Source organism: Chelonoidis abingdonii, chromosome 4 (assembly GCF_003597395.2).
Source record: "Chelonoidis abingdonii isolate Lonesome George chromosome 4, CheloAbing_2.0, whole genome shotgun sequence".
Lineage (NCBI taxonomy): Eukaryota > Metazoa > Chordata > Testudines > Testudinidae > Chelonoidis > Chelonoidis abingdonii.
The window spans coordinates 95,609,251-95,635,169 of record NC_133772.1 but is presented as its reverse complement, the minus strand read 5'-3'; the positions used below and the strand labels follow the sequence as shown (position 1 = coordinate 95,635,169).

Below are 25,919 nucleotides of genomic sequence, written 5' to 3'. Positions count from 1 at the left end.
AACTGGTTGAATCAACGGGCTCAGCGGGTAGGTATCAATGGCACACTCTCTAGTTGGCAACCAGTAACAAGTGGTGTGCCCCAGGGGTCTGTCTTAGGGCCCGTTCTATTCAATGTCTTCATTAATGATCTTAGATGATGGGATAGCTTGCACATAAGTAAATTTGCGATGACACCAAGTTGGGGAGTGGTGGACACGCTAGAGGGCAGGGATAGGATTCAGGGAGACTTAGACAAATTGGGAGAAGTGGGCACAAGAAACCTCATGAAGTTCAACAAGGACAAGTGCAATAGTCCTGCACTTAGGACAGAAAAACCCCATGCACTGCTACAGGCTGGGGACTGTTGCTAAGTAGCAGTGCTGAAGCAAAGGATCTTGGGGTTACGGTAGATGGAAAGTTGAACATGAGCCTACAGTGTGCTCTTGTAGCCAAAAAGGCTAATAGCATACTGGGCTGTATTAGTAGGAGTGTTGCCAGCAGACCGAGGGATGTGATTATTCCCCTCTATTTGGCACTGGTGAGGCCGCATCTGGAATATTGTGGTCAGTTTTGGGCGCCACACTACAAAAAGGACGTGGACAATTGGAGAGAGTCCAGCGGAGGGCACAAAAAATGATTAGAGGACTAGAGCACATGACTTATGAAGAGCGACTGAAGGAACTGCTTATTTAGCCTGCAGAAGAGAAGACTAAGGGGGGATTTGATAGCAACCTTCAGCTACTTGAAGGGGTGCTCCAAGGAGGAGGGAGCTAGGCTGTTCTCAGTGGTGACGGAGGACAGAACAAGGACAATGGTTTGAAGTTGCAGTTGCGGAAGTCGAGGCTGGATATTAGAAAAAACTTTCTGACTAGGAGAGTGGTGAAGTATTGGAATGGGTTACCTAGGGAGGTGGTAGAATCTCCATCTTTAGAGCTATTTAAAGTACGGCTAGACCACACCCTGGCTGGATTAATTTAGGGAAAGTGGTCCTGCCTTTAGCAGGGGGTTGGACTAGATGACCTCATGAGGTCCCTTCCAACCTTTCGATTCTATGATTGTATGATTATTTACTTTGGCTAATCTTGGCCATTTCCCCATCACCATTTGGAAGAAGATTGAGTATATAGAGAACCCATACACAAATGGTTGAGGGAAATAAACACCATCAACCTCTCTTCCCCATCCCCCCAAACACATCATCACCAGTGAATCCTATTAATAGATTTTGTTTTCCTACATACTCTATAATCTGAAACAGCTTTAACATAATGCTTTCATGCCATAATCTACTGGCAACCTGGACAGCGCAAATTCCTTTTTCCCATGGCTCTTCATCAAAGAAGGAATACATAGCATAAATCTAAGGAACCTACGGATGTGATGAGGTAGGACATACAAAAATATAATATTACATGTGTGATCATTAGAGAGATTACACTATCAATGAGTTAATTTTACTCTATCGCTCAAATACTTCCAGTTATTTAATTCAGTATAATTTCAGCATTGTAAATTGCAATGTTTCTGGTGGTGTTTTTTCTTGGTGCTATGTTTCCTTACAATATGGGATACATTGTGGCCTGGTGGAAAGAATGGTATTCTCGATGTCTAGGTGGGTTGAAGCCAGGCATACATCACAAGCTGCAGAAGAGCGAAAGTAAAGAGATACCTTTGATTATGCTGATCATCTGCCTTCTTTGCTGGCCATTTTACAGAATATACAGTCGCATCTAAGTTCAACCAATGACACAATAGATAGGATATTTTTGTTGCTTTGTAAGCAACTCTCAACTAGTATAAGACTGTATTTATTGTTAGTTTGACTTTCAGCAAGTAAATTTTCACTAATAAAAAGAGTATTTTCCTTATATAGTAATTTCTAGGTCCAATGTGAATAGATTTCCATTCAAGTCAACATCATACAATGCAACAACTGCAACATCGTCTATTTTTCTTTCTTTAAAAACACTGACATTTCTTTTATGAAGCAGAAGTATATGTCCCACCAAGCAGTTATATCTGGGCACATATTTCCTTACAATTCATTGTAAGATTTTCTTATACCATCTCAATTAAACTAAAGAAAGCTGAACTAACATATAGCTTCAGGTATATTATCACATATTTTTCTTTTGTATCTCCTGGGAATTTTCCAAACAAAAAAGAAGGTACAATCCCAGCTCTGGTGAGTCACAATCTAAATATTTTCCATCCAGTCTCTCTGGGTGTGCATGCTTTACACTTCAGAGCTGTTTTGGATTTCCAGGACACTATCCTAGGTCCCCATTCTATATGTATGAATTCCTAGCATAACAAATACAAAATTTCAGGAAGAAAAGTTGATCCCACCATTAAACATTGTATAGAGGAATTTGAGTCAGAATGACATTCCAGCCACATATATTGCTGCTTTGCCCATTATGACAATTTGTATTAGCTCTTACTCCCTTACAAATCTTACTCCCGAGGCAACAGCAAAGTCCATGTTAGCTGCCAATCTGAGAAAATATAGTCTACTGGTAAGAGAAGGGACCAGGGAGAAATGACCTAGATTTTGTAAAGAAAATATTCAATTCCAGCTAATTCTAGCCACTTACAATGAAATTTCTCCTCTGTCTGTATGCATGCTTAATTTAGCTAGTTAGTAAATATGAGTATGTTTTCAAGAGCAGGGGGTATTACTAGCTTGGGCACTGTCACTTTATTAATTGTGACCCATCCATCCCATCATTAAAAAAAATTAAAACTTAATTTCCAAAAGAAAAAGTGAGAGATGTTTGAAAAAAAGCAAGGGGAAAAGAAAGGAGTGGGGGAGAGAATAAATAAGGATACTTTAAGTCTTACATTGCTTGTACAATAAACAAACATTATTCTGATCAAGTATTAAGACTTATATTCAGACCACTTTAGGCATTCTGTGTATTTGTGCCAATTAGTTATAAGCAAGGATCTCAAAAGTTTGTTAAAGGCTAGCAGGGGCAAGGAATGACTAAATCACAGCAGAGAAGTATTACTATTTGCTTTATATTACACTGCTATTGCTGAGCACTTGTGCTGGGAGTTCCTTGAGCGGGGAAGTAGGGTTATAAGACACTGAGGCCTGGTCTACAATACGTGTTTATACTGATTTTAGCAGCGTTAAACTGATTTAACGCTCCACCTGTCCACACAACAAGGCCCTTTATATCGATATAAAGGGCTCTTTAAACTGGTTTCTGTACTCCTCCCCGACAAGAAAAGTAGCACTGAAATCGGTATTACCATATCGGATTAGGGTTAGTGTGGCCGCAAATAGACGGTATTGGCCTCCGGGCGATATCCCACAGTGCACCATTGTGACTGCTCTGGACAGCAATCTGAACTCAGAAGCACTGGCCAGGTAGACAGGAAAAGCCCCGCAAACTTTTGAATTTCATTTCCTGTTTGGCCCAGCGTGGAGCTCTGATCAGCACAGGTGGTGATGCAGTCGCCCAATCCAAAAGAGCTCCAGCATGGACCGTAAAGGGAGAGTCTGGATCTGATCGCTGTATGAGGAGGCAAATCTGTTCATCAGAGTGCTGTTCCAGAAGACGAATGCCAAAGCATTTGAAAAAAATCTCCAGAGGCCCACAGCAAGGGACCTCAGCATAGTGCTGCGTGACAAGCATAACACAAAACCAAAGAATCAAATGGACGCTCATGGAGGGAGAGAGGGGTACTGAAGACTCCAGCTATCCCACAGTCCCTGTCAGTCTCCGAAAAGCATTTGCATTATTGGCTGAGCTCCAAATGCCTGTAAGGTCAAACACATTGTCCGGGGTGGTTCAGGGAATATGTCAGCAATTTACGCTCCTCCCCCTCTGTGAAAGAAAAGGGAAAAAAATTGTTTCTTGACTTTTTTATATGTCACTCTATGTCTACTGCATGCTGCTGTAGACACGGTGCTGCAGCACTGAACAGCAGCACCCTCTCTATTTTTAGATACAACATAAAGGAGGGAATGACCCAAGGGAGTCATTCCCATTTTTGTCTTTGCGCCCGCCGGCTGACCTCAGTGAAGTTCAGCCAGGAGCACCCATGACAGCAGCAGATGGTACAGAATGACTGATAACCATCCATCTCATCGCCATTTACAATGGCATGGCAGACAGTACAGAACAACTGATAACCGTCTCTGCTATCTTGCAAAGGCAAATGAATGCTGCTGTGTAGCGCTGCAGTACCGCCTCTGTCAGCAGCAATCCAGTACACATACGGTGACAGTGACAAAAGGCAAAACGGGTTCCATGGTTGCCATGCTATGGTGTCTGCCAGACCAATCCAGAGAAAAAGGGCTCGAAATGATTGTCTGCCGTTGCTTTCAAGGAGGAAGGAATGAGTGACGACATTTACCTAGAATCACCCGCGACACTATTTTTGCACCATCATGCATTGGAATCTCAACCCAGAATTCCAATGGGTGGAGAAGACTGCGGGAACTATGGGATAGTTACGGGATAGTTACCCACAGTGCAACGCTCCAGAAATGGACGCTAGCCTTGGTACCTGGACGGACACCACCAAATTAATGTGCTTAGTGTGGCCGCATGCACTCGACTTTATACAATCTGTTTTACAAAACTGGTTTATGTAAAATCGGAATAATGCCGTAGTATAGACGTACCCTGAGGGGCAAGGCTGCCTCACATACATATACACAATTAGCAACAGAACTGAATCCATCTGGTTATGAAGAAATTCATAATATTTAACAACTGAACCACACAGGTAGCCCTGAGCAACGTGTTTCCTACCCCTGCTCTATTGCTTTAGTTGAGCTGTCACTGGAAAAAAACAAATACAGAAATGTACTTATCTGGGAAGAAGATTATTTTCACAACTGTGCAGTGGGTTCAGAGAAATAAGAGCTGAGCTGTATGTTGGCACATCCCTTGAACTGAACCCAAATCTACTTTAAGGTTTAAAAAGAACTATTCCTCTCTCTCTTTCAAAAGGCTACGAAAGGACCAGAAAAAGGGAGCATCAGAAAGTTTTATACCAAGCCTCTGAGCCATTTGATGATCACCTTTTACTACTAGAAATATCTGATTTTTAAATGTAATTCTGACACCCCTGGATGGGCTGTCTGTCGTGGGGATTGACCTGGGAGCTCTGGATCTTAATGTATGAGCCTCTACAGCCTGAACTAGAAGACCCAGGTCTCTTAGCTAGGGCTGTAGCAGGCTCACCACTGGAGGGGGACAGACTGCCACACCACGTGGACATGACTTATGTAAATATAAGTTTAGATTCTGCATTACCCAGTGCAAATGATAGATTTTCCACGCTGTGTGTTCATGATGCTTAAGAGATGGAAATTTTGTGAGTACCATTATTAATAATCTAAGTGGCAGCAGGACTGTCATCATCAGTACCGTCATCATCAGTACCAGATTCAGCAGCAAAATCTGTTAAGGCACAAATTCTAAGTTCTCTAGAACATAACAGGTAGGCTTTTCCCCTCCAATTAGTTTAAAATAGGACAGAACTAGCAATGCAAATTCAGTGTTCCTTTACATCACTGAAAGATTATTTTTGTGCAAATTAGTCTACATATACATTAGTTCTTGCCAAAATCATTGTTCTGTATTTGGGTTGCCCACTGTTTAGCATATACTCTGAGAAGCAGTGAGAATGGCTATTTATCTACAGAAGATGAACTTCACTCTCTCTGAGAAACATCTGTGGAAGATTCCCTTCTACAATGTGGCATCTGCCTGTTTGCTGGCAAGTTATCAAATGCAAACCGAAACATCTGTGTGCCAGATATGGTCAATCACATGTGTTCTGACTGCTAAGCTATCTGAACTGCATTCCACTTATTTGACTTAAATCAGATTTAGAGGGGATCCCATGGAGGTAAAAAGCCCACAGCATTTTAAGCAGCATTTATGTTTTCTTGTAACTGCTCTTGTTTATCTTCTCACTAATTTTGCAAGTGTCTGTATTGATGTGGCAGTTCTTCATTCCGTAGTAATACTAGCCAAAGAATTTATTTGGGGATAATTTGTTCAGGTATCAATAGGCTCATACCTTTATGATAGCAGATGGGGAAGCAGTATTTGCTACTTCTGGGTGTGGTCAACTCTGCCATCATGAGTCTTAGCTCTGGCTGACTCCAGCCAGTAGCATTCAATAAGGGCCCTGGCTCAGAGTTCTGAGTGAAGGCCCAGGGCAGACCCAGAAAAGAAGGGTAAATATTTCCCAAAGAGTAGTAAAGATGGCTGATCTATGACCTCAGAACCATCTGCTCCATGTGGAAGGGATTCTGAGAAGAGGGTTAGTGTCCCCAAATAAAATCACCATGCTACATCTCCCCTGTCCTCAGGTGACAGATGGAATCAAGGAGCACCCAATAAAACATGGTCCACACTTGAGGTTGAACTCCATAATGACTATGGCAGCCACAAACGATTTGAGAAAAATCCATCAGATTTGCCACCAAGAATGTACAAGCCATAAATGATGTCAGGTACCAGGTTTTGCTAGTTCAAGAGTTGAAAAGATACAACATTGCAATTGTATAACCAAGGCAATGACTTGTGAAACGCGGTAGTCATTCTGTGAGGATGCAGGTTTTCTGTATTCCGGAGGAACTAATAATATAAATTAGATGGCACTCATCCTCTTTCCACCATTTAATAAATCATTTAGTGTGGCACCTTATTTGTGATGGACTACTATATGCCAGGTTGATGCCATGCCATGCACAGCTATCCATTGCTGTAGTTATGGATGTTAATAAAGATAAATTCTATTAGCAGCAAGAAGCAATGGCTCAATCTGCTTCACTGCACAATGAACCTATTATACTTGGCTATATGAACGCTAAACCAAGTTGTCCCAGAAATGCCTTTGAGACTATTCTTGGCCCATTTTGCTCTGGAACCATAAATAACTCTGAGATTTCTCTCTTTTTACATGTCTCATAATATTACCATTACTGGAAATGGATTCAGGTGCTTAGATATTCATCAGGAAACCTGGATATCCAACGATGCTTGGACGAGGAAGGAGCTGAACCATATATTGGATCATAAAACAATTAAGGTCATATCTGGTGTACACAGAGGTGCAGAAGTCCCAGCAAATACTGACCATCATCTCCCTGTGCTAAAATGGCAATTACCCTCTGATTTCAAAAGGAGTGCACCTGTTATGAAACATAAGGCGCAATGCATCTGTGAACATTCAGCACTTGCTAATAAGTAGTCTGTCACGGTGTGCAACAAATTTGATGCACTTGGCACTCTCCCAGATGATACAGAATCAGCTTGGACAATCATAAGCGTGGTCATCCAAAAAGTCGTAGATGCCATTCCAAAGATGGAATTCTACATGCAACACCCTTGACTAAACTGATCAGACATTTCAAATTTTGCAAAAGAAATCTGAGACCAGACAGTGCCATGACAATGGGGTATTTTTTGAGCAAGAGTAAAAATGGATCATGAAGCTTATTCTGAGAACTTGAAAAAAGAGGTAGAAGAAGGAATAAGATCTAATAAATTATGATCTGCGAAGTTATTCAATCACTTTGATCCAAAACTGGACTTTGTGCAGGGTTTATGCAGATAAATAAGGCTGATGATAAAACATGCTCAACCCAAGAAGAAGTCCTACAAAGATGCAAAGAACATTATAAGACCATACTTAACTATCCTGAACAACTCCATGCTCAGATCTGGACAAGTTAGTAGATGAAATCCTGACTCCGAAACTTCTGCATTGGAAGAGGTCCGTTCTACCATAAAGAAACTCAGAAGAGAGTGTACTTCTGAACCCAACAGTATAACACCCAAACTGCTCAGGTGCACCACAGAGCCCATAAGTGTACCATTATTCCAAATTTTTGTCAGCGCTTAAACCACCGGGAAGGTACCAATGGAGTGGAGGGAAGGGATCATCATTCCACTTTATCAGGGTAAAAGCCCATGCACTTAGTGCAGCAGCTACAGGCCAATAACTCTGCTTTCTGTTCCTGAAAAAAAATGGCTCACTCACTCCCAGCTGGCACTTTTTGGTCATACAGCTCACCTCAGAGATGAAGCCCATTCACTCTGATCCCTGAAGATTGGACTCAAAGTCAGAAGGGGACACTAATGGTGACCATGCGGCCATCCACGATTAACCTGGCTCCACCAGATCAGTAGTAACCCAGTGAAAGTTATAGACACCTGCAATAAAGCTGTGCAATGTGGCCATGGACATTCAGTGCTATGGACTCATGTGGTCTAAGTGTATTGTTGTTTTTGAGACAGGGTAACCCAGGCGGGTTGGGATCTTGTGGATGAGGCTTAGCTCAGTTTTGTATGCTTGATTGTTTAAATCAGTGATTTTCAGCCTGGAGTCCGCAGACTATGTCTAAGATTTCCAAAGGGGTCTGCATCTCCATTCAAAATTTACCGCAGAAAATGTGGTGGTGGTAAGTATAAACTGTATAAACTTTAAAAATAATTATTTTCTCCTTCATTAAAAAAATCAATTGCACAATATGATACATGTGTCATGAGTGATAATTTACTATGGCCTCCATTCTGAAGTTTCTGGACTCATGAAGAGGAGGTTACTCTGTATTCCACTGAGGATAATGCACATAGGCCATGCATTCAGGGCCAGGGCTTTTAATGTAGTGGTGTCCATTGGTCTGCACATGAACCCATGTTCTGCCTCATGGTTTTGACAGAGGTGATAAAGGGTAGGGCGGACCGACTGCACTCTCAGTTCCTTCTCCACTGCAAATCAATAGGATCCACAGCAGAAGGGAAGGTAGGAGGGACTGGAATACAGATAGGGACCATGCATCTCAAAGAACCGTCTCCAGTTACAGGTTAAGTAAATTCCTCCTCTTCGAGCAATGTATTCATTGACAAGCGGTATCTAATTAGGAGGAGGGCGAGAGGAAGATGATGGAACCATGGAATGGAGAGCAGCCATACCAAATGAAGCATCTGTCACACAGTCTTGCACCAGGGCATAATGGGAAGAGAAAATGTGCACTGAACTCCACGTGGCCGCCTTATCTGTGTCCATGAATGGCATGTCATGAAGCATGGCCATAGCTGATGCTTGGACTCTTGTGGAATGGGCTCATACCCTAAGGGGTGGAGACAGAGAAAAATATCCTTGACCACAGAGTCGTGTAGTTCACATTCATGGTTGGCCAGGAAATCCTGCTCAGAGCATCTGCGGAGTTCCCAGTAGATAAGCCTCTGACAACAGGATACTGTGGGCGATGCACCATTTCCAGAATGAACTGCTTCCACACAAAGCAACAGCGACCTGGTGTCCTCTTGTTTGTTTATGTAGTAAATTATAGTGATTTTGTCCAACGTGATGAGAATATGGTGGGAGTGGATGAACCGGAGAAATGCGTGACATACTCTCCATACTGCCCTAAATTCTAGGATGTTGATGTGCATCCTGGATTCCCAAATGGTCCAAATCCCTTCCATCATGTGTTTGCACATGTGGGCACCACATCCGTTAAGTGATGTGTCCATAATGATCATCATGCTTGGGGAGAATGGAAGGAAAGGCAATCGGGTGCAAACCTGATCTAGGTCCATCCATTACCAAAGGGAGGAAAGAACCCTGGGGTGGGGCAGTCATTAGGGTGTCCATGGAGTGGAGCATCGGAGAATGGGCTTTCTGTAGCCACAGTTGTAGACAGCAGAAGCAAAGAAGAGTGAAGGCAATGACACACTGGCTGGAACAAAAGGACTGGAAGTCATTGCTGTGGAAAATTGACCACACGGTTGATTTTAGATCAGACAGCCGGAGGCTCCTTTATTTCATACAACCATATATGCAGGGAGAGACAGCATGGCCCCACGCAAGAGGCAAGCTTCTCTCCTCTTTACAAATCTTACCAAGCTTATAAAGGTTAAAACCGCAAAATGTAACATGCTTGTTACACATTTTAATTGCCTTATTTGGAATATAATGTTAATCATAAGTAAGCTGACCAATAACCTTTCCATTTATAGTTTTTCCTGTTATTGTCAATTCTAGTCAAGTTTGTGGTTTGACTGTTCTAACACCTTTTATTGCTGTCTGGCTATGCAAGGACAGCTGTCGCAATTTGGCATGTCCCGGGACTTTCTGTTCTTCCTCCTGGTTCCCCCTTTTCCCAATTTCAGTTCCTCTTTTTGGGGCCCTGACCACATCTTTCTGCCCCCGCATGCCCTTTGGAAGAAAAGCAAGCCTAGGTGAAGCTCTAAAATTTCATAGCTTTGCTAAAAGGCCTAAGGCCTTGGGAGGGGGGTCACTTTTCCCTAACATCACCGAAGCAATCAGTTCTAGCGGGGCTAGGAACCAGTCCTGTGGTAGGTAGGCATAGGCAGGGACTGCGTTGATGTGCATCCCAATGAACTCTAGAGACTGTGTGGGATCCAACATTGATCTTTCGATGTTTACACTCACCCCCAGGGAGAAGAGGAGTAGAAGTAGCAGGGAAGTCGAGCTCAAGCTTTGTGTCTGGATTGCATTGCCAGCAGCTAGTCATTGAGATAAGGAAAGATGAGAACCCCTTGATGCCAGAAGTAGGCCACCACTATAGAAGACCCAGGGAACAGCAGTGAGTCTGAACAGTAGAACTCTGTATTAGAATTGCCAAGAGCCCACAGTAAACCTCAGAAATCGTCTGTGGGTCAAATGGATATCTATGTGACAGAAAGAATCTTGCATATCAAGATACACAAACCACATGCCTTTTTCTAGCGAGGATGCTGGCCACAAGTGTGACCATATGGAACTTTGGTTTGTGTATGAAGCAGTTGAGATGACAAATATCTAGGATTAGTTTCTATCTTCTCTTTTTCTTGGGTACCTGGAAGTACGTGGAATAGAACCCTGTATCTTGAAAGGCTGTAGCATAGGCTCTATTGCCCCTCTATGTAGGAGGTAGTCCACCTCCAGGGCAAGGATACTGCTGTGAGAGTGGTTCTGAAGGCAGGATCAGGATGGGGGATGTGGATGAAATAGCGTTGTGAACTCGATCATATAGCCATGTTAAATGACACCCAGGACCCACTCGTCCATTGTTATCATGCTTCAGGCTGGTAGAAATAGCACTAGATGACCCCTGAATGGAGGAGGGTGCAAGAACGGTGGGTTGCAAATTGGTTGACAGCTCTCTAGATGCACTGAGGGCAGGTATTCAGTACCCATCGAATTGGCAGGTAGCAATCGATCTATTGGGGATTGATTTATCACATCTAATGTAGAGTAGACATGATAAATCGATCCCCAATTGCTCTGCCATCAACTCTGAAACTCCACCACTGCTGAGAGACAGAGGCGGAGTTGACAGGGGAGTGGCAGCAGTTGACCCTGCACCGTGAGGACACGAGGTAAGTCCATCTAAGATATGTTGACTTCAACTACGCTATTCTCATAGCTGAAGTTATGCATCTTAGATCAATTCCCCCCCGCCATACCCCAGTGTAGACCAGGGCTCAGAAACATAGCTTATGCAAAGACTGAGTGTGTGGTATCAAGGACTGTGCTGATGGGCCAGGCAGATGGGGACATTGAGTGTTCTGATGCTTGTGAGGAGGCTCATAAGCCCACTGGTGGAAAAACTGAGGAGCTCTGTATCATTGTGCAGTAGGTGGCCTATAGAATTTGCACTTGGGTGCTGGTGTATAAATGCCCAGAGATCACAGATTGGCTCTAGAGTCTTTGACTGAGAATAGAGAATGTGAGTCTTCTGGCTGAAGAGGTGAGATTCATTGAAGGGGAGTTCCTCAGTTGTGTTCTGTACCTCCCTTGGGAAACCAGAGGAATGTAACCAGGATTCTCTCCTCATGATAATCCCTGTGGCCTTAGTGCACAAAACATGTCCGCCAAATCTACCATGGCCTGGAGCTTCATCCTGGCAACCAAGTTCCCTGCCTCTAAGGCCTGGTCTACACTACGGGCTTATACCGAATTTAGCAGCGTTAAACCAAATTAACCCTGCACCCATCCACACAACGAAGCCCTTTATATTGATATAAAGGGCTCTTAATATCAATATCTGTACTCCTCCCCGACGAGGGGAGTAGCGCTCAAATCGGTATTGCCATTTCGGAATAGCGTTAGTGTGGCAGCAATTCGACAGTATTGGCCTCCAGGAGCTATCCCACAGTGCACCATTGTGACTGCTTTGGACAGCAATCTGGAGTCGGATGCACTGGCCAGGCAGACAGGAAAAGCCCCGCGAACTTTTGAATTTCATTTCCTGTTTGGCCAGCGTGGAGAGCTGAGTCACCCACCCCCCCCCCCCCCCCCCCCCCCTGCGTGATCACGCAGATGCTCATCAGAAGGTCCCTATGCAGTCTGAGATCGGAAGAAAAGAGCTCCAGCATGGACCTGGAGGTACTGGAACTGAATCGCTATATAGGAGACGAATCCGTGCTAACAGAACTGTTAGTTTTCCAAAAGACGAAATGAGAAAAAAACAATTGGTGAAAAATTCCAAGGCCATAATGGAGAGAAGCCCACTAGGGCACTCAGTCAGTGGACATGTTGAAGTTAAGAAGCCTCAGGACAAGACTAACCAGAACCCAAAGCAGCAAAGTAAGGGTCTTGGGCAGGGCCGCCAAACAATCCGTCTTCTACATTGAGCGACGCAAATTCTAGGGGTTCCGTCACCACTACACCCCTTGGGTTTCCCGGTGGATCCGATGGGGGTAATCTTAGCCTTGTCTGAGATTTATGTGACCGGGGAAGATGAGGAGGAGGAGAGAGGAGGAGAGCTTGCAGAGAGCACAACAGCACTCCGTTCTCCCCAACAGCCAGAGCTTTTCTCAGCCTGACAGAAGTACCCCCTACCCTAGCCCAACCACTACCCAGACAATGAATGCCATGGAAGCGACTCTCGTGAGTGTACCTTTGTAAAATAATAAAACATGGTTTAAAAAGGCAAGTGTTTTGATATGATTAATTTGCCTTAGGACTTGGATGGGCCATTCGTGACAGAAATATGTTATGGAGAAGTCTGTTAAACATGTCCGTAGATGGAGCGAAATCTTCCAGGGACATTCCATGAGCTCTCTGGAGTATCACCAAGCCTTTTGCAGAAGGTTCTGGGTAGGGCAGCTTATTCCATCCCATGTAGGACATTGCCACGTCATAACAATGTAGCAAGTAATCTGGTTAATTGCAGTCACAAAGCCAGCTGCGTATGCCTCCCCCAGTGTTTGCTGGCATCAGCATCCACTTCTTATCTCGCTGTGTTATCTCTCTGGAGCGTGTATCTTCCTTGGTAACCTTGGTGAAATACAGGCATTTATTAAGGAAAGACAGAGATTGGTGGGCTGTTGCCTGTGGCTTAACAGAAATCCTCTCTGCATTACCAAGTCTAGGGGGATGCGGGGGGGATGGGCTGAGCTTTTTTCGCGTTTGGCTAGCTGGGATCTTCCTGCGCTTACCAGCCCGCGTTGGGAGAACGGCTAGCAAACGATCTTTCAATGCACCAGCCACACGCGTGAGGAGGGTAAACGTCATCCCAGAGAATTGATGGGGCGTTTCCTGGGTGCACCGTCAACAGGAAAGAAGCAGCACAGGGCTTTGCTTGCTATTTTGGGAAGGAGGGCCACTGGATATATGAGGCTCAGAAAGCTGAAGACACATGGCCTTACCTACCGCACGCAAGCCGATTCTGAGCACTCGACCTCCGTCTGTGCAATCTAAGCAAAAGCCAGCAACTCAATATAAGATGCAGTGAGAATCACAAGTGCTATGTAATGTGAAAGTGTTGTTCACCGTGAAAGAGTATAACCATTTTCTGTAAAAATGTTATCTTAAAATATTCCTCTCCCTTTTTTCCCTCCTTCTCGCTGCCAAATTTTTTCAAGTCTTCCCTCCTCCGCTGAAAGGCTATCTCAGTATAAGGCGTGGAAAAACAATAATGTGAGACGAATATTCTCGAATCCATGGAATGACTGCAAGAAAGGCTCCAATCTGAATGAGTGGAAGAACATGTAATCATACAGGAAAGATCCAGTACCGTGAGGACAGGGGACTCACGCTGAGGAAAGGAGAGAGATGCTCGAATGAGAAGTGGCGGCGAAAGATCCTGGGTGTCAGGATGCTAATCTGGGGCTGCTGCGTGATCAAATGGACATGCTCCGCATCTGGTGGGGCTTCAGGAACGGCAGCAGGATCACAGAGCCTCTGCAACCTGTATAACCATCCTCCCCCTCATCATGTTCCTTGCCTCTCAGCCACCAGATGACTAGACGCGTGGGGGAGGCTCCATGCACCCGCCATTCCACCCAGTGACAGCCCATCCAAAAGGCTGTCAATATTTTGAATTTTTTTCAGTGGCCTTTTGCTTCCTCCTATTCCTCCTCCAAATCCCACCCGGCTTACCTTGCAGTTTCTCCCTCTTTTTAATTAATTAATAAAGAATACATGATTTTAAACAAGATTCGACTTTGTTTCCTTAAAGAGCAGTGGTAATCGAAGGAGAGAATGGTGGTTACGGGAATGAGTCAATCGGGGTGGGGAGGGTTTCATCAGAGAAACAACACAACAGTCATACGTACCCTCGCCCGTGATTAAACTGGTTTTCAAAGCTTCTCTGATCGCCTCGCTTCCTGGTGCTCTTCTAATCGCCCTGGTGTCTGCTGCGTGTAAGCAGCTGCCAGGTATTTGCCTCAGCCTCCACCTCTCCATAAATTCTCCCTTACTCTCACAGAGATGTGTGAGCACACAGCAAGCAGCAATAACAAGGGGACATTGGTCTTGACTGAGGTCTGAGCAAGTCAGTAATCTGCGCCAGTGTGCCTTAAATGGCAAATGCACATTCTACCACCATTCTGAACTTGCTCAGCCTGTGTTGAACAATCCTGACTACTGCCCAGGTGCCTGTGTATGGCTTCATGAGCCATGGCATCAAGGGTAGGCTGGTCCAAGGATTAATAGGCATTTCAAAATCCCCAACTTTATTTTCTGGTCTGGGTAATTCCCTTGCTGCAGCCGTTTAAACAGAGTAGTGTTCTGAGACGCGGCGTCATGAACCTTCCTGGCCATCACGTGGATGTTGTGAAATGTCCCTTGTGATCCACCGTGCTTGCAGCACATGGAAAAGTACCCCTTTCAGTTTAGTACGTGCCCTGGTGCCCAGATAGGATATGGTTCCATCTATTGCCCCACACAGTTAGGGAACCCAATAGCAGCAACGCATCCACATCGCTGAGCTTTCCCAGAGTCACAACCTTTTGTAGCAGCAGCTTAATGAGTGCTTTGGCTACTGCATCACAGCAGCCCCCACAGTGAATTGCCCCCGAATTGCAACCGACTGACCGTACAGCGTGTCTCGCGTGCAAGCTTCCACAGGGCTATTGCCACTCGCATCTCAACTGTGAGGGCTGCTCTCATCTTGGTATTCTGGCATTTCAGGGCAGGGGAAAGCAAGTCACAAAGTTCCATGAAAGTGCCCTTACGCATGCGAAAGTTTCGCAGCCACTGGGAATCATCCCACACCTGCAACACTATGGGGTCCCACCAGTCTGTGCTTGTTTCCCAGGCCCAAAATCGGCGTTCCATGGCTAGAACCTGTCCCATTACTAGCATGATTTCCAAAGCGCAGGGGCCCACCATTTGAGAGAATTCTGTGTCCATGTCCTCATCACTCTCGTTGCCGCGCTGCCGTAGCTGCCTCCTCCTCACCTGGTTTTGCAAGTCCTGGTTCAGCATAGACTGCATGAGAATGCGCAAGGTGTTTACAATGTCCATGACTGCTGTCTTGAGCTGAGCAGGGTCCACGCTTGCTGTGCTATGGAGTCTGCACAGTTCACCCAGGAAAAAAGGGGCAAAATTGTTGTCTGCTACTTGCACAGAGGGAGAGATAAGCCCAGATCTACCCGCGACAATGTTTTTTGCCCCATCAGGCACTGGGATCTCAACCCAGAATTCCAATGGGCAGGAGAGACTATGGGAATTATGGGATAGCTACCCACAGTGCAATGCTCCGGAAATCGACACTAGCCTCGGTACATGGACGCACACCATCAAATTAATGTGCTTAGTGTGGACGCGTGCACTCGACTTTAAACAATCTGTTTTAAAAAAACAGTTTCTGTAAAACCAGAATAATCCCGTAGTGTAGACATACCCTCAAATAGCCTGGAAATAGGCATGGCCCTGCTGGGGAAGCTTGTCCGCAAATTGCGCTAACTGGCCATAATTCAAAAAGCCATGCCTTGCCAGTAATGCCAGGTAATTAGAGATGCGAAACTGAAGGCTGGATGATGAAAAGACCTTACAACCCAGAAAGTCCAGTCTCTTACCCTCTTCAGTCAGAGTGGAATGTGGGTGCTGCTGTCTAGCCCACTCGGTGCCTGCTTGAATAACCAGGGAATTGGGTGAGGGATGAGAAAACAGAAACTCAGACTTCTTCACCAGTACAGAGTACATCTTTTCTGCCTTCTTCAGGGTGGGTGCACATGTTGCCGGGTATGCCAGATGGTGCAGGCCAGTTGGAGAATGGCACCATTGATCGGTAGCACCACTTTGTTCCGATACTGATGCATGCAGAATGTCCAGTAACTGATGCTGGCTGTCCTGAAAATCCTCCAGTGGAATGTGGAGGGCCTCAACCACCCTCCTTAACAACTCCTGGAACTGGTGGTAGACATCCATGGAGGGAGGAAGGAGTTGAGGACACTGCCACATCTGGAGATGAGCTGGGGAGCCGCTCCGGATCTGGTAGTACCATTGGAGTCAGGCTGATTGGTGCTTCCACCAATCATGGTTCCAAATGTCTACCCAATGAAGGCCAGAGTGGGGGACTCTTTTGAGCAGATCTAAAAGGTTCTCAAGGCAGATACTGGGGCCAAGACTCCCAGTATGGCCAACCAGGCGGATCCGGCAATTGCTGTGGTGGTCCCCATGACGCTGGTACCAATGGCTCCTGAGTTGAGGGAAGGGAGAATATTGCCACTGGGCCAGCAGAGCATTCGGATATTTTTGCTGTTGGTATGGGAATGGTGGACCATATGCACCATCTGAATCTTCCAACACTGAGAAGTCAGATCCTTGTTCAAAAGGTGGAGCTGCCAGAACCGGCAAAAATGAGAATGTTGCAGAGGAGCACTCAGGCACATGACCTGAAGGTGGCAAGTCCAAATCAGGAGACCAGAGTCTCTTTGGAGCCAAACGCACTAGAAGATGCAGGGATTTCATCTGATCTAAGTCAAACAGTTTATGAGGTCCAGGAACCGATTTGAGTCCCCCAGTGTCATTCCACAGATGGAATCAGAGCTGGAATGTGGGTAGAGGGCTGTTTCAGAACTGATGATTCCTGTGGTTCCGGCAATACTGATGAAGAGGGGATATGAGACTCGGGATGGCAACACTTGCAGCTGTACAGCGCTGGGAGTTAAACCTGTCTTCGCACAGCTGAGTAGGGAAACCGCTGCAGTCTGTCCACACTGACAGCTACCAGCGCACTGTCGTGGCCACATTTGCAGCATCTGCGGTGGCATTGGGAGCGGTGCATTATGGGCAGCTACCTCAGCATTCAAGTGGCTGCAACGTGCTTTTCAAAAGGGCGGGGTGGCGTGGAGTATGACAGAGAGCGTGGGGGAGAGAGTGAGTCGATTTTTGGAGCCGACACTGTGTCAGCACACTGCCTAGCAAATTCTGACTCCTCCCCCACTCCTCACTCACTCACTGAAAGCAAACAGCAACTGTTTTTTTCCCCTCACAGATCAGATAAGCAGCCGTGCCGAAACGGACCCCCCCTGCCCACCGCGCTGCTTCTCTTCTCAAGCCCCCTCCCTTCCCCTCTCTTCAAGCAAACACTAGCTGTGGGCATTGCAAAGGGAGCTCCCCTTCCTGCCTCTGTTCATTCACAGCAAACAGTAACTGTGTTTTTTTGATAACCAGCTCTGGGGCCTGGAGTTCACAACAAAACAAAGAGAGTAATCTTCACTTAAAAGGATTATGGGAAGCTTCCAGAGGTCAGTCACAGCGTACTAAGATTATTCCATGTTTACACTGGCACCCCAGTGCTGCAGCAGCAGCAGCGCTATACTCTTTATTTCTCTCATGAAGGTAGAGTACAAGCAGCGCTGTAGCCACAGAGATACAGCGCTGTATGTGCCTTGCCAGTGTGGACGGTGAGTGAGTTACAGCGCTATAAAGCCACCAACAGCGCTGTAACTCTCAAGTGTAGCCAAGGCCTCAGTGACTGGAATCGGCGGGTCTGGCATTCTATGTGACTTCCTGTAGTGCTTGTGGGCCTTGAAACACGCTGTTTCTCCATGGTCAGAACTCATGGAGGATGCAGTGTCTCTCTTGGGCCTTAGCACTGGTACTGGAGGAACTGGACTGGAGCTCCATGGTAGGGGGCACATTCGTCGACTGCTCAGGCTGATGTACAGAGAGGTTGCTCAGCCTTGATCTAACTGCAGGTACTGGCAAGGAAGGAGAGGCAGACACTGCCCCTGAACGTGACATGGGCTTCCCCCAAGAAATAAAGGCAGGATTGAAGGTCGCTGATTGAAAACAAGTGAGGGCAGGAAGCGCAGATCTTGAACCTCAGCATCTTCAGCATAATCCAGTACCCAGGTGCGGGTGCTGGGGGTGGACAGCAGGGAAACCACCAAAGCAGTGTCCCAAAGTCCTTAAATCCTAAGAAAACTACTACTAACACCAAAAACTACTATTACTAATATCAAACATAACACCCCACAATAAAATACTAACTGTATACAAGAAATTCTGAAAGTGCATCACAAGAGATGAAAGAAAAGCAGAAGCTCTGACCTGAACCATACAACACTGAGAAGGAATTGAGGGCGCAATTGGTCTGCCCCACCCTTTACCGCCTCAGTTGAAACCATGAGGCAGAACAAGGGCACATGTGTGGACCAATGGACACTACTACGTTTAAAAGCTGTGGATGTATAGTGCATGAGTATAATCCTCAGTGGAATATAGATAGGGACCATCATCACTCAAAGAAGAATATAGTATTCCAAAGGCACTCATGAGTTATGCATGTCATTATAATGATCCTTTCCTAGCCATGAGATTAAATGGTGTTAGCACCCTATAAGCAAGTAATCTTCTTAGCAATAGTCAAGGTTCCATAGTGGTGAGAAGTCTACGTAAACTGGGTAAAGTCCAGTGACAAAGGAAAAAGTCTTAGTGAGGAATAGGCTGAATGTGACAGCATGAATCAGAAGATGAACTATTACTATCATCATTATAATAATATGGGGTTCTAAGGACCATCCTCATAGCATTTGGGTGCCATCCTTAGTTCTGGGGAGTTATGGTTCTTTTGTCCAGTCGTCTTGTCAGACAGATTATGATTAATAGCATTTGTATTGTTGTGAAATATAAAAATGCCACATTAATACTCTGCAGCGTAAGTGTCTTATCTACAAGACATCTCACAGCACGAAATAAGAGGCCTTGAAAATGTATCTGAAGAAACTAAGTAAGAACATCCCAGGGTTTTTATGTTACAGTTGCTGCCTCTTATTAGTCTTGCCAGCAAACTATTCACAAAATTCATTACTGCAGCTAGCGTCTATCATTATGATATCTCTGACACATTATGGGAAGGCTCAAAGTTTTGCCTCATTTCTTTCTTCTTCTTGTAACCATCTGTAAGCCCTTGGTTTTTTTTTTTTTAAAGCTAGAATGCTCCAAGGCTGTTGTAAAATTAATAATAATCAATGCCAGCAGCATCTCAACACCCTACAATTCCAAGCCAGTCTTTACCATTGTTTTTCCTCCATCACACGCAAGAAAGCAGACTTCAATTTTGAGCTTTCCAGCATTTGTTTTAAACAACAGTAAAAAGCTTTTTAAAATATGAAAATTACCTAAACAGTGTCCTTTTTAATATGTACCACAAGCACCAAAACACCTGATCTATCTACATCCCCTGAAAACTCTATAGTCAGAGACAGATACATTTTTTCCAAGCTGCTTTGGTTCATTTCTATCAATAATAGGATTTGTGCACAGAATAGTCCCCATCACTTGAAAATGTACAGCTCAATGTTCATCCCTCTTGTTGTCATATGGGTTTGGTATTTTCACTTTTGGATAAGTTTTTTATACTGCCATCAAAGCAAAAAATTAAACACCTAACAAACCCAAAATATTATTTGTAAGTTCTCACTTGAGTTTCCCTGAGCTGAGGGCCTCTGGGGATAGGGATGGGGAAGAGCGAGAGAGAGAAGATGAAACAAAGAAGGGAGCCAACATAAACAGCTTTGAGAGCACACATATAGAAGGCAATCCAATAGAACCACTCTTAAAATCCAAAACAACTATACATGAAGAACACAACACTAAAATCATAACACTGGATGTGACACATAAAATCAAAATCTAAAGTCAATTAATTACCAGGGGAAAGGGCAGGGTTTAAATTTCAGATTAAGTTAGAAACAGCAACTGTTCACTTACATGTACTTAGTTGGAAAACTAATTCTACTTTTTCTCGTTATTTTATGCTGACACCAAAAAAGGAACACACATAAAAGCACCCACTTTCATTCACTTTAAGAAAAGATATAAGAAAATTTCCATGTAAATAATTTATGTCAAGAGTTTTGTAACTCTCACCTTGTTGAATATCCCTCATTTCCAGGTGCAAACTTGATATCAAAATTCCTACAGTTTGAGATCGCTTTCCATCCAGCAGTTTGATAATCTGGAATTATAAAACAAAATGCTATTGTGTCAAAATTATCAATCTACAAAAGCTTTTGTTATAAAAAGAGCTAGAAATGCTAATTTATGAGTTAAATTGAATGCTGCTCAACTCTTTTTATTATTTAAATGTGATATAAAGCTATGACTATCTCAATCTTCTCCTGGCCTTCTGTAGCCACGTATATCAGTGACAAGACATCAGCTTCTTCAAATTATTTAAACTTTTCAGTTCAAAAGGGACCACAAAGCTTGGACTTCAAATAACGGTAGTAAATACAACCCAGCTCCAAAATGTACTTCATACCAGCACCAGTAAGGAAAGATCATCCTTTATTTGTAGGATACTGTCTACCAGTAAGAGAAACCCACATCAGATCATTATTCAAGAAACGCATATTCTTTCCACTTACCCCCACCAGGAGAATGTGGTGTAGTCGTATGAGATATTCTGAGAAGGGTTGTTGTTTAATTGCAGTTAACTCATGCAATTAGTTCAAAAAAATTAATCACCATTTAATTGCAGTTTTAATTGCACTGTTAAACAATTGCACTGTTAAAAAATTTAATTACATTTCAATTGCTATTCTATTGTTAATAGAATACCAATTGAAATGTAATACAGTGAAATGTATTAAATATTTTGGATGTATTTCTACATTTTCATATATATTGTATTCTGTGTTATAATTGAAATCGAAGTGTATTTTTTTATTACAAATGTTTGCACTGTAAAAATAATAAACAAAAAATAGTATTTTTCAATTCACCTCATACAAGTACTGTAGTGCAATCTTTGTCATAAAAGTGCAACTTACAAATGTAGTTTGTTTTTGTTACATAATTGCACTCAAAACCAAAACAATGTAAAACTTCAGAGCCCACAAGTTCACTCAGTCCTACTTCTTGTTCAATCAATCACTAAGACAAACAAGCTTGTTTACATTTTCAGGAGATAAGGCTGCCCTCTTCTTATTTACAGTGTTACCAGAAAGTGAGAACAGGCATTTGGATGGCATTTTTGAAGGTGGCATTGCAAGATATTTGTGTGCCAGATATGATAAACATTCATTTGCCCCTTCATGCTTTGGCCACCATTCCAGAGGACATGCTTCCATGCTGATGACGCTCATTAAAAAATATAAAGTGTTAATTAAATTTGTGACTGAACTCCTTGGGGGACAACTGTATGTCCCCTCCTCTGTTTTACCCACATTCTGCCATGTTTTTCATGTTATAGCAGTCTCAGATGATGAGCCAGCACATGTTGTTCATTTTAAGAACACTTCTGCTGCAGATTTCACAAAATGCAAAAGAGGTACTAATGTGAGATTTCTAAGGATAGCTACAGCACTTGACTCAAGGTTTAAAAATATGAAGTACCTTCCAAAATCTGAGAGAGACAAGGTGTGGAGCATGCTTTCAGAAGTCTTAAAAAAGGAACACTCTGGTGCGGAAACTACAGAACCCGAACCACGAAAAAAGAGAATCAGTCTTCTGCTACTGGTATCTGACTCAGATAATGAAAATGAACATGCATCAGTCTGCACTGCTTTGGATTGCTATCGAACAGAACCCATCATTAACATGAACGCATGTCCCCTGGAATGGTGGTTGAAGCATTAAGGGACATATGAATCTTTAATACATCTGGCATGTAAATATCTTGAAACACCAGCTACAACAGTGCCATGAGAACGTCTGTTCTCACTTTCAGGTGACACTGTAAACAAGAAGTGGGAAAGCATTATCTCCTGCAAATGTAAACAAACTTATTTGTCTGAGCGATTGGCTGAACAAGAAGTAGGACTGAGTGGACTTGCAGGCTCTAAAATTTTCATTAGGGGTATGGAATTGTTTCCGTATGAGGAAAGATTAATAAAACTGAGATTTGTAAGTTTGGAAAAGAGACAACTAAGGGGGGATATGATAGAGGTCTACAACATCATGACTGGCGTCGAGAAAGTAAATAAGGGAGTGTTATTTACTCCTTCTCATAACAGAAGAACTAGGGGTCATCAAATGAAATTAATAGGCAGCAGGTTTAAAACAAGCAAAAGGATGTATTTCTTCATAACACACAGTCAACCTGTGGAACTCTTTGCCAAAAGATGTTGTGAAGGCCAAGACTGTAAGAGGGTTCAAAAAACAACTAGATAAGTTCATGGAGGATAGGTCCATCAATGGCTATTAGCCAGGATGGTGTTCCTAGTCTCTGTTTGCCAGAATCTGGGAATGGGTGACAGGGAATGGATCACTGGGTGCTGGCTGGTGAGTCTTGCCCACATGCTCAGGGTTTAACTGATTACCATATTTGGCATTGGGAAGCAAATTTTCCTCCAGGGCAGATTGGCAGAGGCCCTGGAGGTTTTTCGCCTTCCTCTGCAGCATGGGGCAGGGGTCACTTGCTGGAGGATTCTCTACAGCTTGAGGTCTTCAAACCACAATTTGAGGACTTGAATAACTCAGACATAGGTTAGGGGTTTGTTACAGAAGTGGATGAGTGAGATTCTGTGGCCTGCGTTGTGCAGGAGGTCAGACTAGATGATCATAATGGTCCTTTCTGACCTTAAAGTCTATGAGTTCTGTGCATTCCCTCTGGGGCACCTGGCATTGGCTATTGTTGGAAGACAGGATACTGGGTTAGATGGGCCTTTGGTCTGACCCAGTATGGCCGTTCTTATGTTTTGTACATAATTCTACATTTGTAATTTCAACTTTCATGATAGAGAGATTGCACTGCAGTACTTATATTAGGAAAATTGAAAAATACTATTTATTTTGTTTTTTTCAGTGCAAATACTTTTAATAAAAATAAATATAAAGTGAGCATTGTACACTTTGTATTCTGTGTTGTAATTGAAATCAATACATTTGAAAATGTAGAAAACATCCAAACACATTTAAATAAAAGATATTCTATTATTATTATTTAACAGTGCAATTAATTGCAATTATTTTTTTTAATCACTTGACAGCCCTAATGATGAGTATGTCTCAAAACCCTCAGGTGACCTGAGAATTTTAATTTCACTACAACCCATCCTCAAGTCCTCATTTCCCAACACATGTTCTTCTTGATCAATGAAAGCTGATGGCTTTTCCTATGGCTCCCTCTCAACACGGCTCCTAAAACACTCAAAGATTGCTGAAAAGTTCTTCTTTCCAATGACAACTGAGCATCTGTCACCAAATCCCAGGAGGAGTGAAGGACTTTGACCTTCTTTTGAATATTAGATCATACATGTTAGTGCTCTGTGTTGAGCCCAAAGTGTGTGTGTGTGTGAGAGAGAGAGAGAGAGAGAGAGAGAGCGACATTAGCATATTAAAATGAACAAAAGATCCATATTCAGGCATGTATTACCTCAGAGCGGGGATAGGTACATACATAAAATACTGAAAGGTGACCCTTCAAAGTTTTGGAGGTTTAGTTCAGCTGATGGCACAGATAGACCTGAGATGCAAAATTAGGATTTGAAGCCAAACTTCACCCAAGTTTTGCAATGTTTGTATCTGTGGTTTGGTTTGTACCATTAGAGAGATATGACAGGAACAAGTCACAAAATTCAGATCCAGAGATGAACTTCCTCAAAATTCAGGAGGCATTTCATATCCAGGGTCTTGGGTCAGGACCATCTCTCATTAATTAATTTGAAAATTCAGACACTTCACCAAAATCAGCCTCTCTTCAATCTAGATTTCAACAAGGCTGGAAACTTGCACAAATAAATGCTTAATAGAGGTTTCCTGCAAAGTATGTCTGGGGAAATATTGTGAGAAACTGAATTTTAATCCCACCAACAGACGCATTCAAATATAAATCAAAACAAACAGTTAAACTTTTCCAACCTCCAAAATCATGATATAAGTTTTGTTATCCCAATAATATATTTTAGTGGCTCTCACAATAATGAAAACTGCAGAGTACGATATGGTTTAAAAAACCTCATACTAATTCATACAATTGTTTACTGCAATCCTCCTATCTTATGGACCCATTCAGGGACATTTAGCAGAACAGCCACTGAGCCAATCACAAATATAAAAGTGAAATGAGAGTTGGGAAATATGGTAGAGAGAGAAAGGTTAGTGACATTTTTGTCTGAATACATACAGAGTTAATTATTATTTATCAAGTGCTAAAAGTGTGCCAGACACTTCACAAACAAACAACAATATATGGTGCCTCCAACAAGGATCTTACAAGCTACTTATGACCACGCAGTAGAGGCTCACCACACAATTTAATGAATGCTAGTTATGCTACATATAGCATATTTTATGCCAGCACTGCAAATAAAACATATCCTGAAAGTCTTTATACATTATATTTATACCATGTTAGCTATTAAAATTAATTACAGTAACTTTGTATTCTTATTCTATATGTTTTGTTCGAACTAGACAGAATCCATGTTCTGAATTCCCCAAATATACAAACATACTACATGACTTGGCTACAAGTCACTATATATGAATACTTTCCATACGTCCCCTCCTGTAAAATGTGATTCTTTGTAAATGTTAGAAAGTACCCAGTATATGATGATCATTTTTGAAGCTGTACATGAATCTGCTGAACAAGTTAGCACATTAACTTCTAACAGGGATAATTATAGGCTTGACTAGTATGCAATTTGTATAGCATTCACTGACCTCAAGGTTGACCCTGTTCAGGGTCAAATTCATATGTTGTCATAAACCCCATTAGACATGCCTAGTTTGAGGTAAAAACCTTTCCAGACTATACCTCATACAGATAATATGACATTTAAAACTAATACATTAGAGTACTTCAGAAAAGTGTTGCTATCCTCTCCAGATATGATCAAATAAGTTCACGTGGATAATTTTTCTTCTTGTAACTTTTGTAAAAAAATTGCAAATAATTTTAATGGTACATTTAAAAAAATAGAGATTCCTATTGTTTCTAAAAATCTGTATGGAAATAAGTACACATGGTCACAATTACCATAGATCAGACTAAACCCAGACTACTTGAAATAACTTCAGCCAAACCAAATCTGTGTGACTAAAGGCTACTATTTTATTCATTAGATAGCAAAAATGGTAACAATAAGACAGCAGAATAGCTCAAGTAGGACATACAAAACATATTAAAAATACAGTTGCATTGCTATGTAATTGCATAAGGAATTTTGTTGTCAGAATTTGGAACCAATGAAGAATTAGGGACCTTTTGCAACAACCAGATGCAATCAATATTAGAAATAGGGAATATATTTTC

The 25,919-nt window shown here is 43.0% G+C and overlaps 1 protein-coding gene across 3 annotated transcripts in view; it reads right to left on the bottom strand.

Annotated features, from left to right (window-relative positions):
• The window catches only part of LOC116829382 (formin-like), a 254,480-nt gene that overhangs the window by 118,704 nt on the left and 109,857 nt on the right, over positions 1-25,919 (bottom strand). For all 3 annotated transcript variants that reach the window (XM_075065486.1, XM_075065487.1, XM_075065488.1), the window contains one exon: positions 20,585-20,672. In XM_075065486.1, the coding sequence (XP_074921587.1) occupies positions 20,585-20,672 (88 nt within the window). The remainder of the gene's footprint in view (positions 1-20,584; positions 20,673-25,919) is intronic.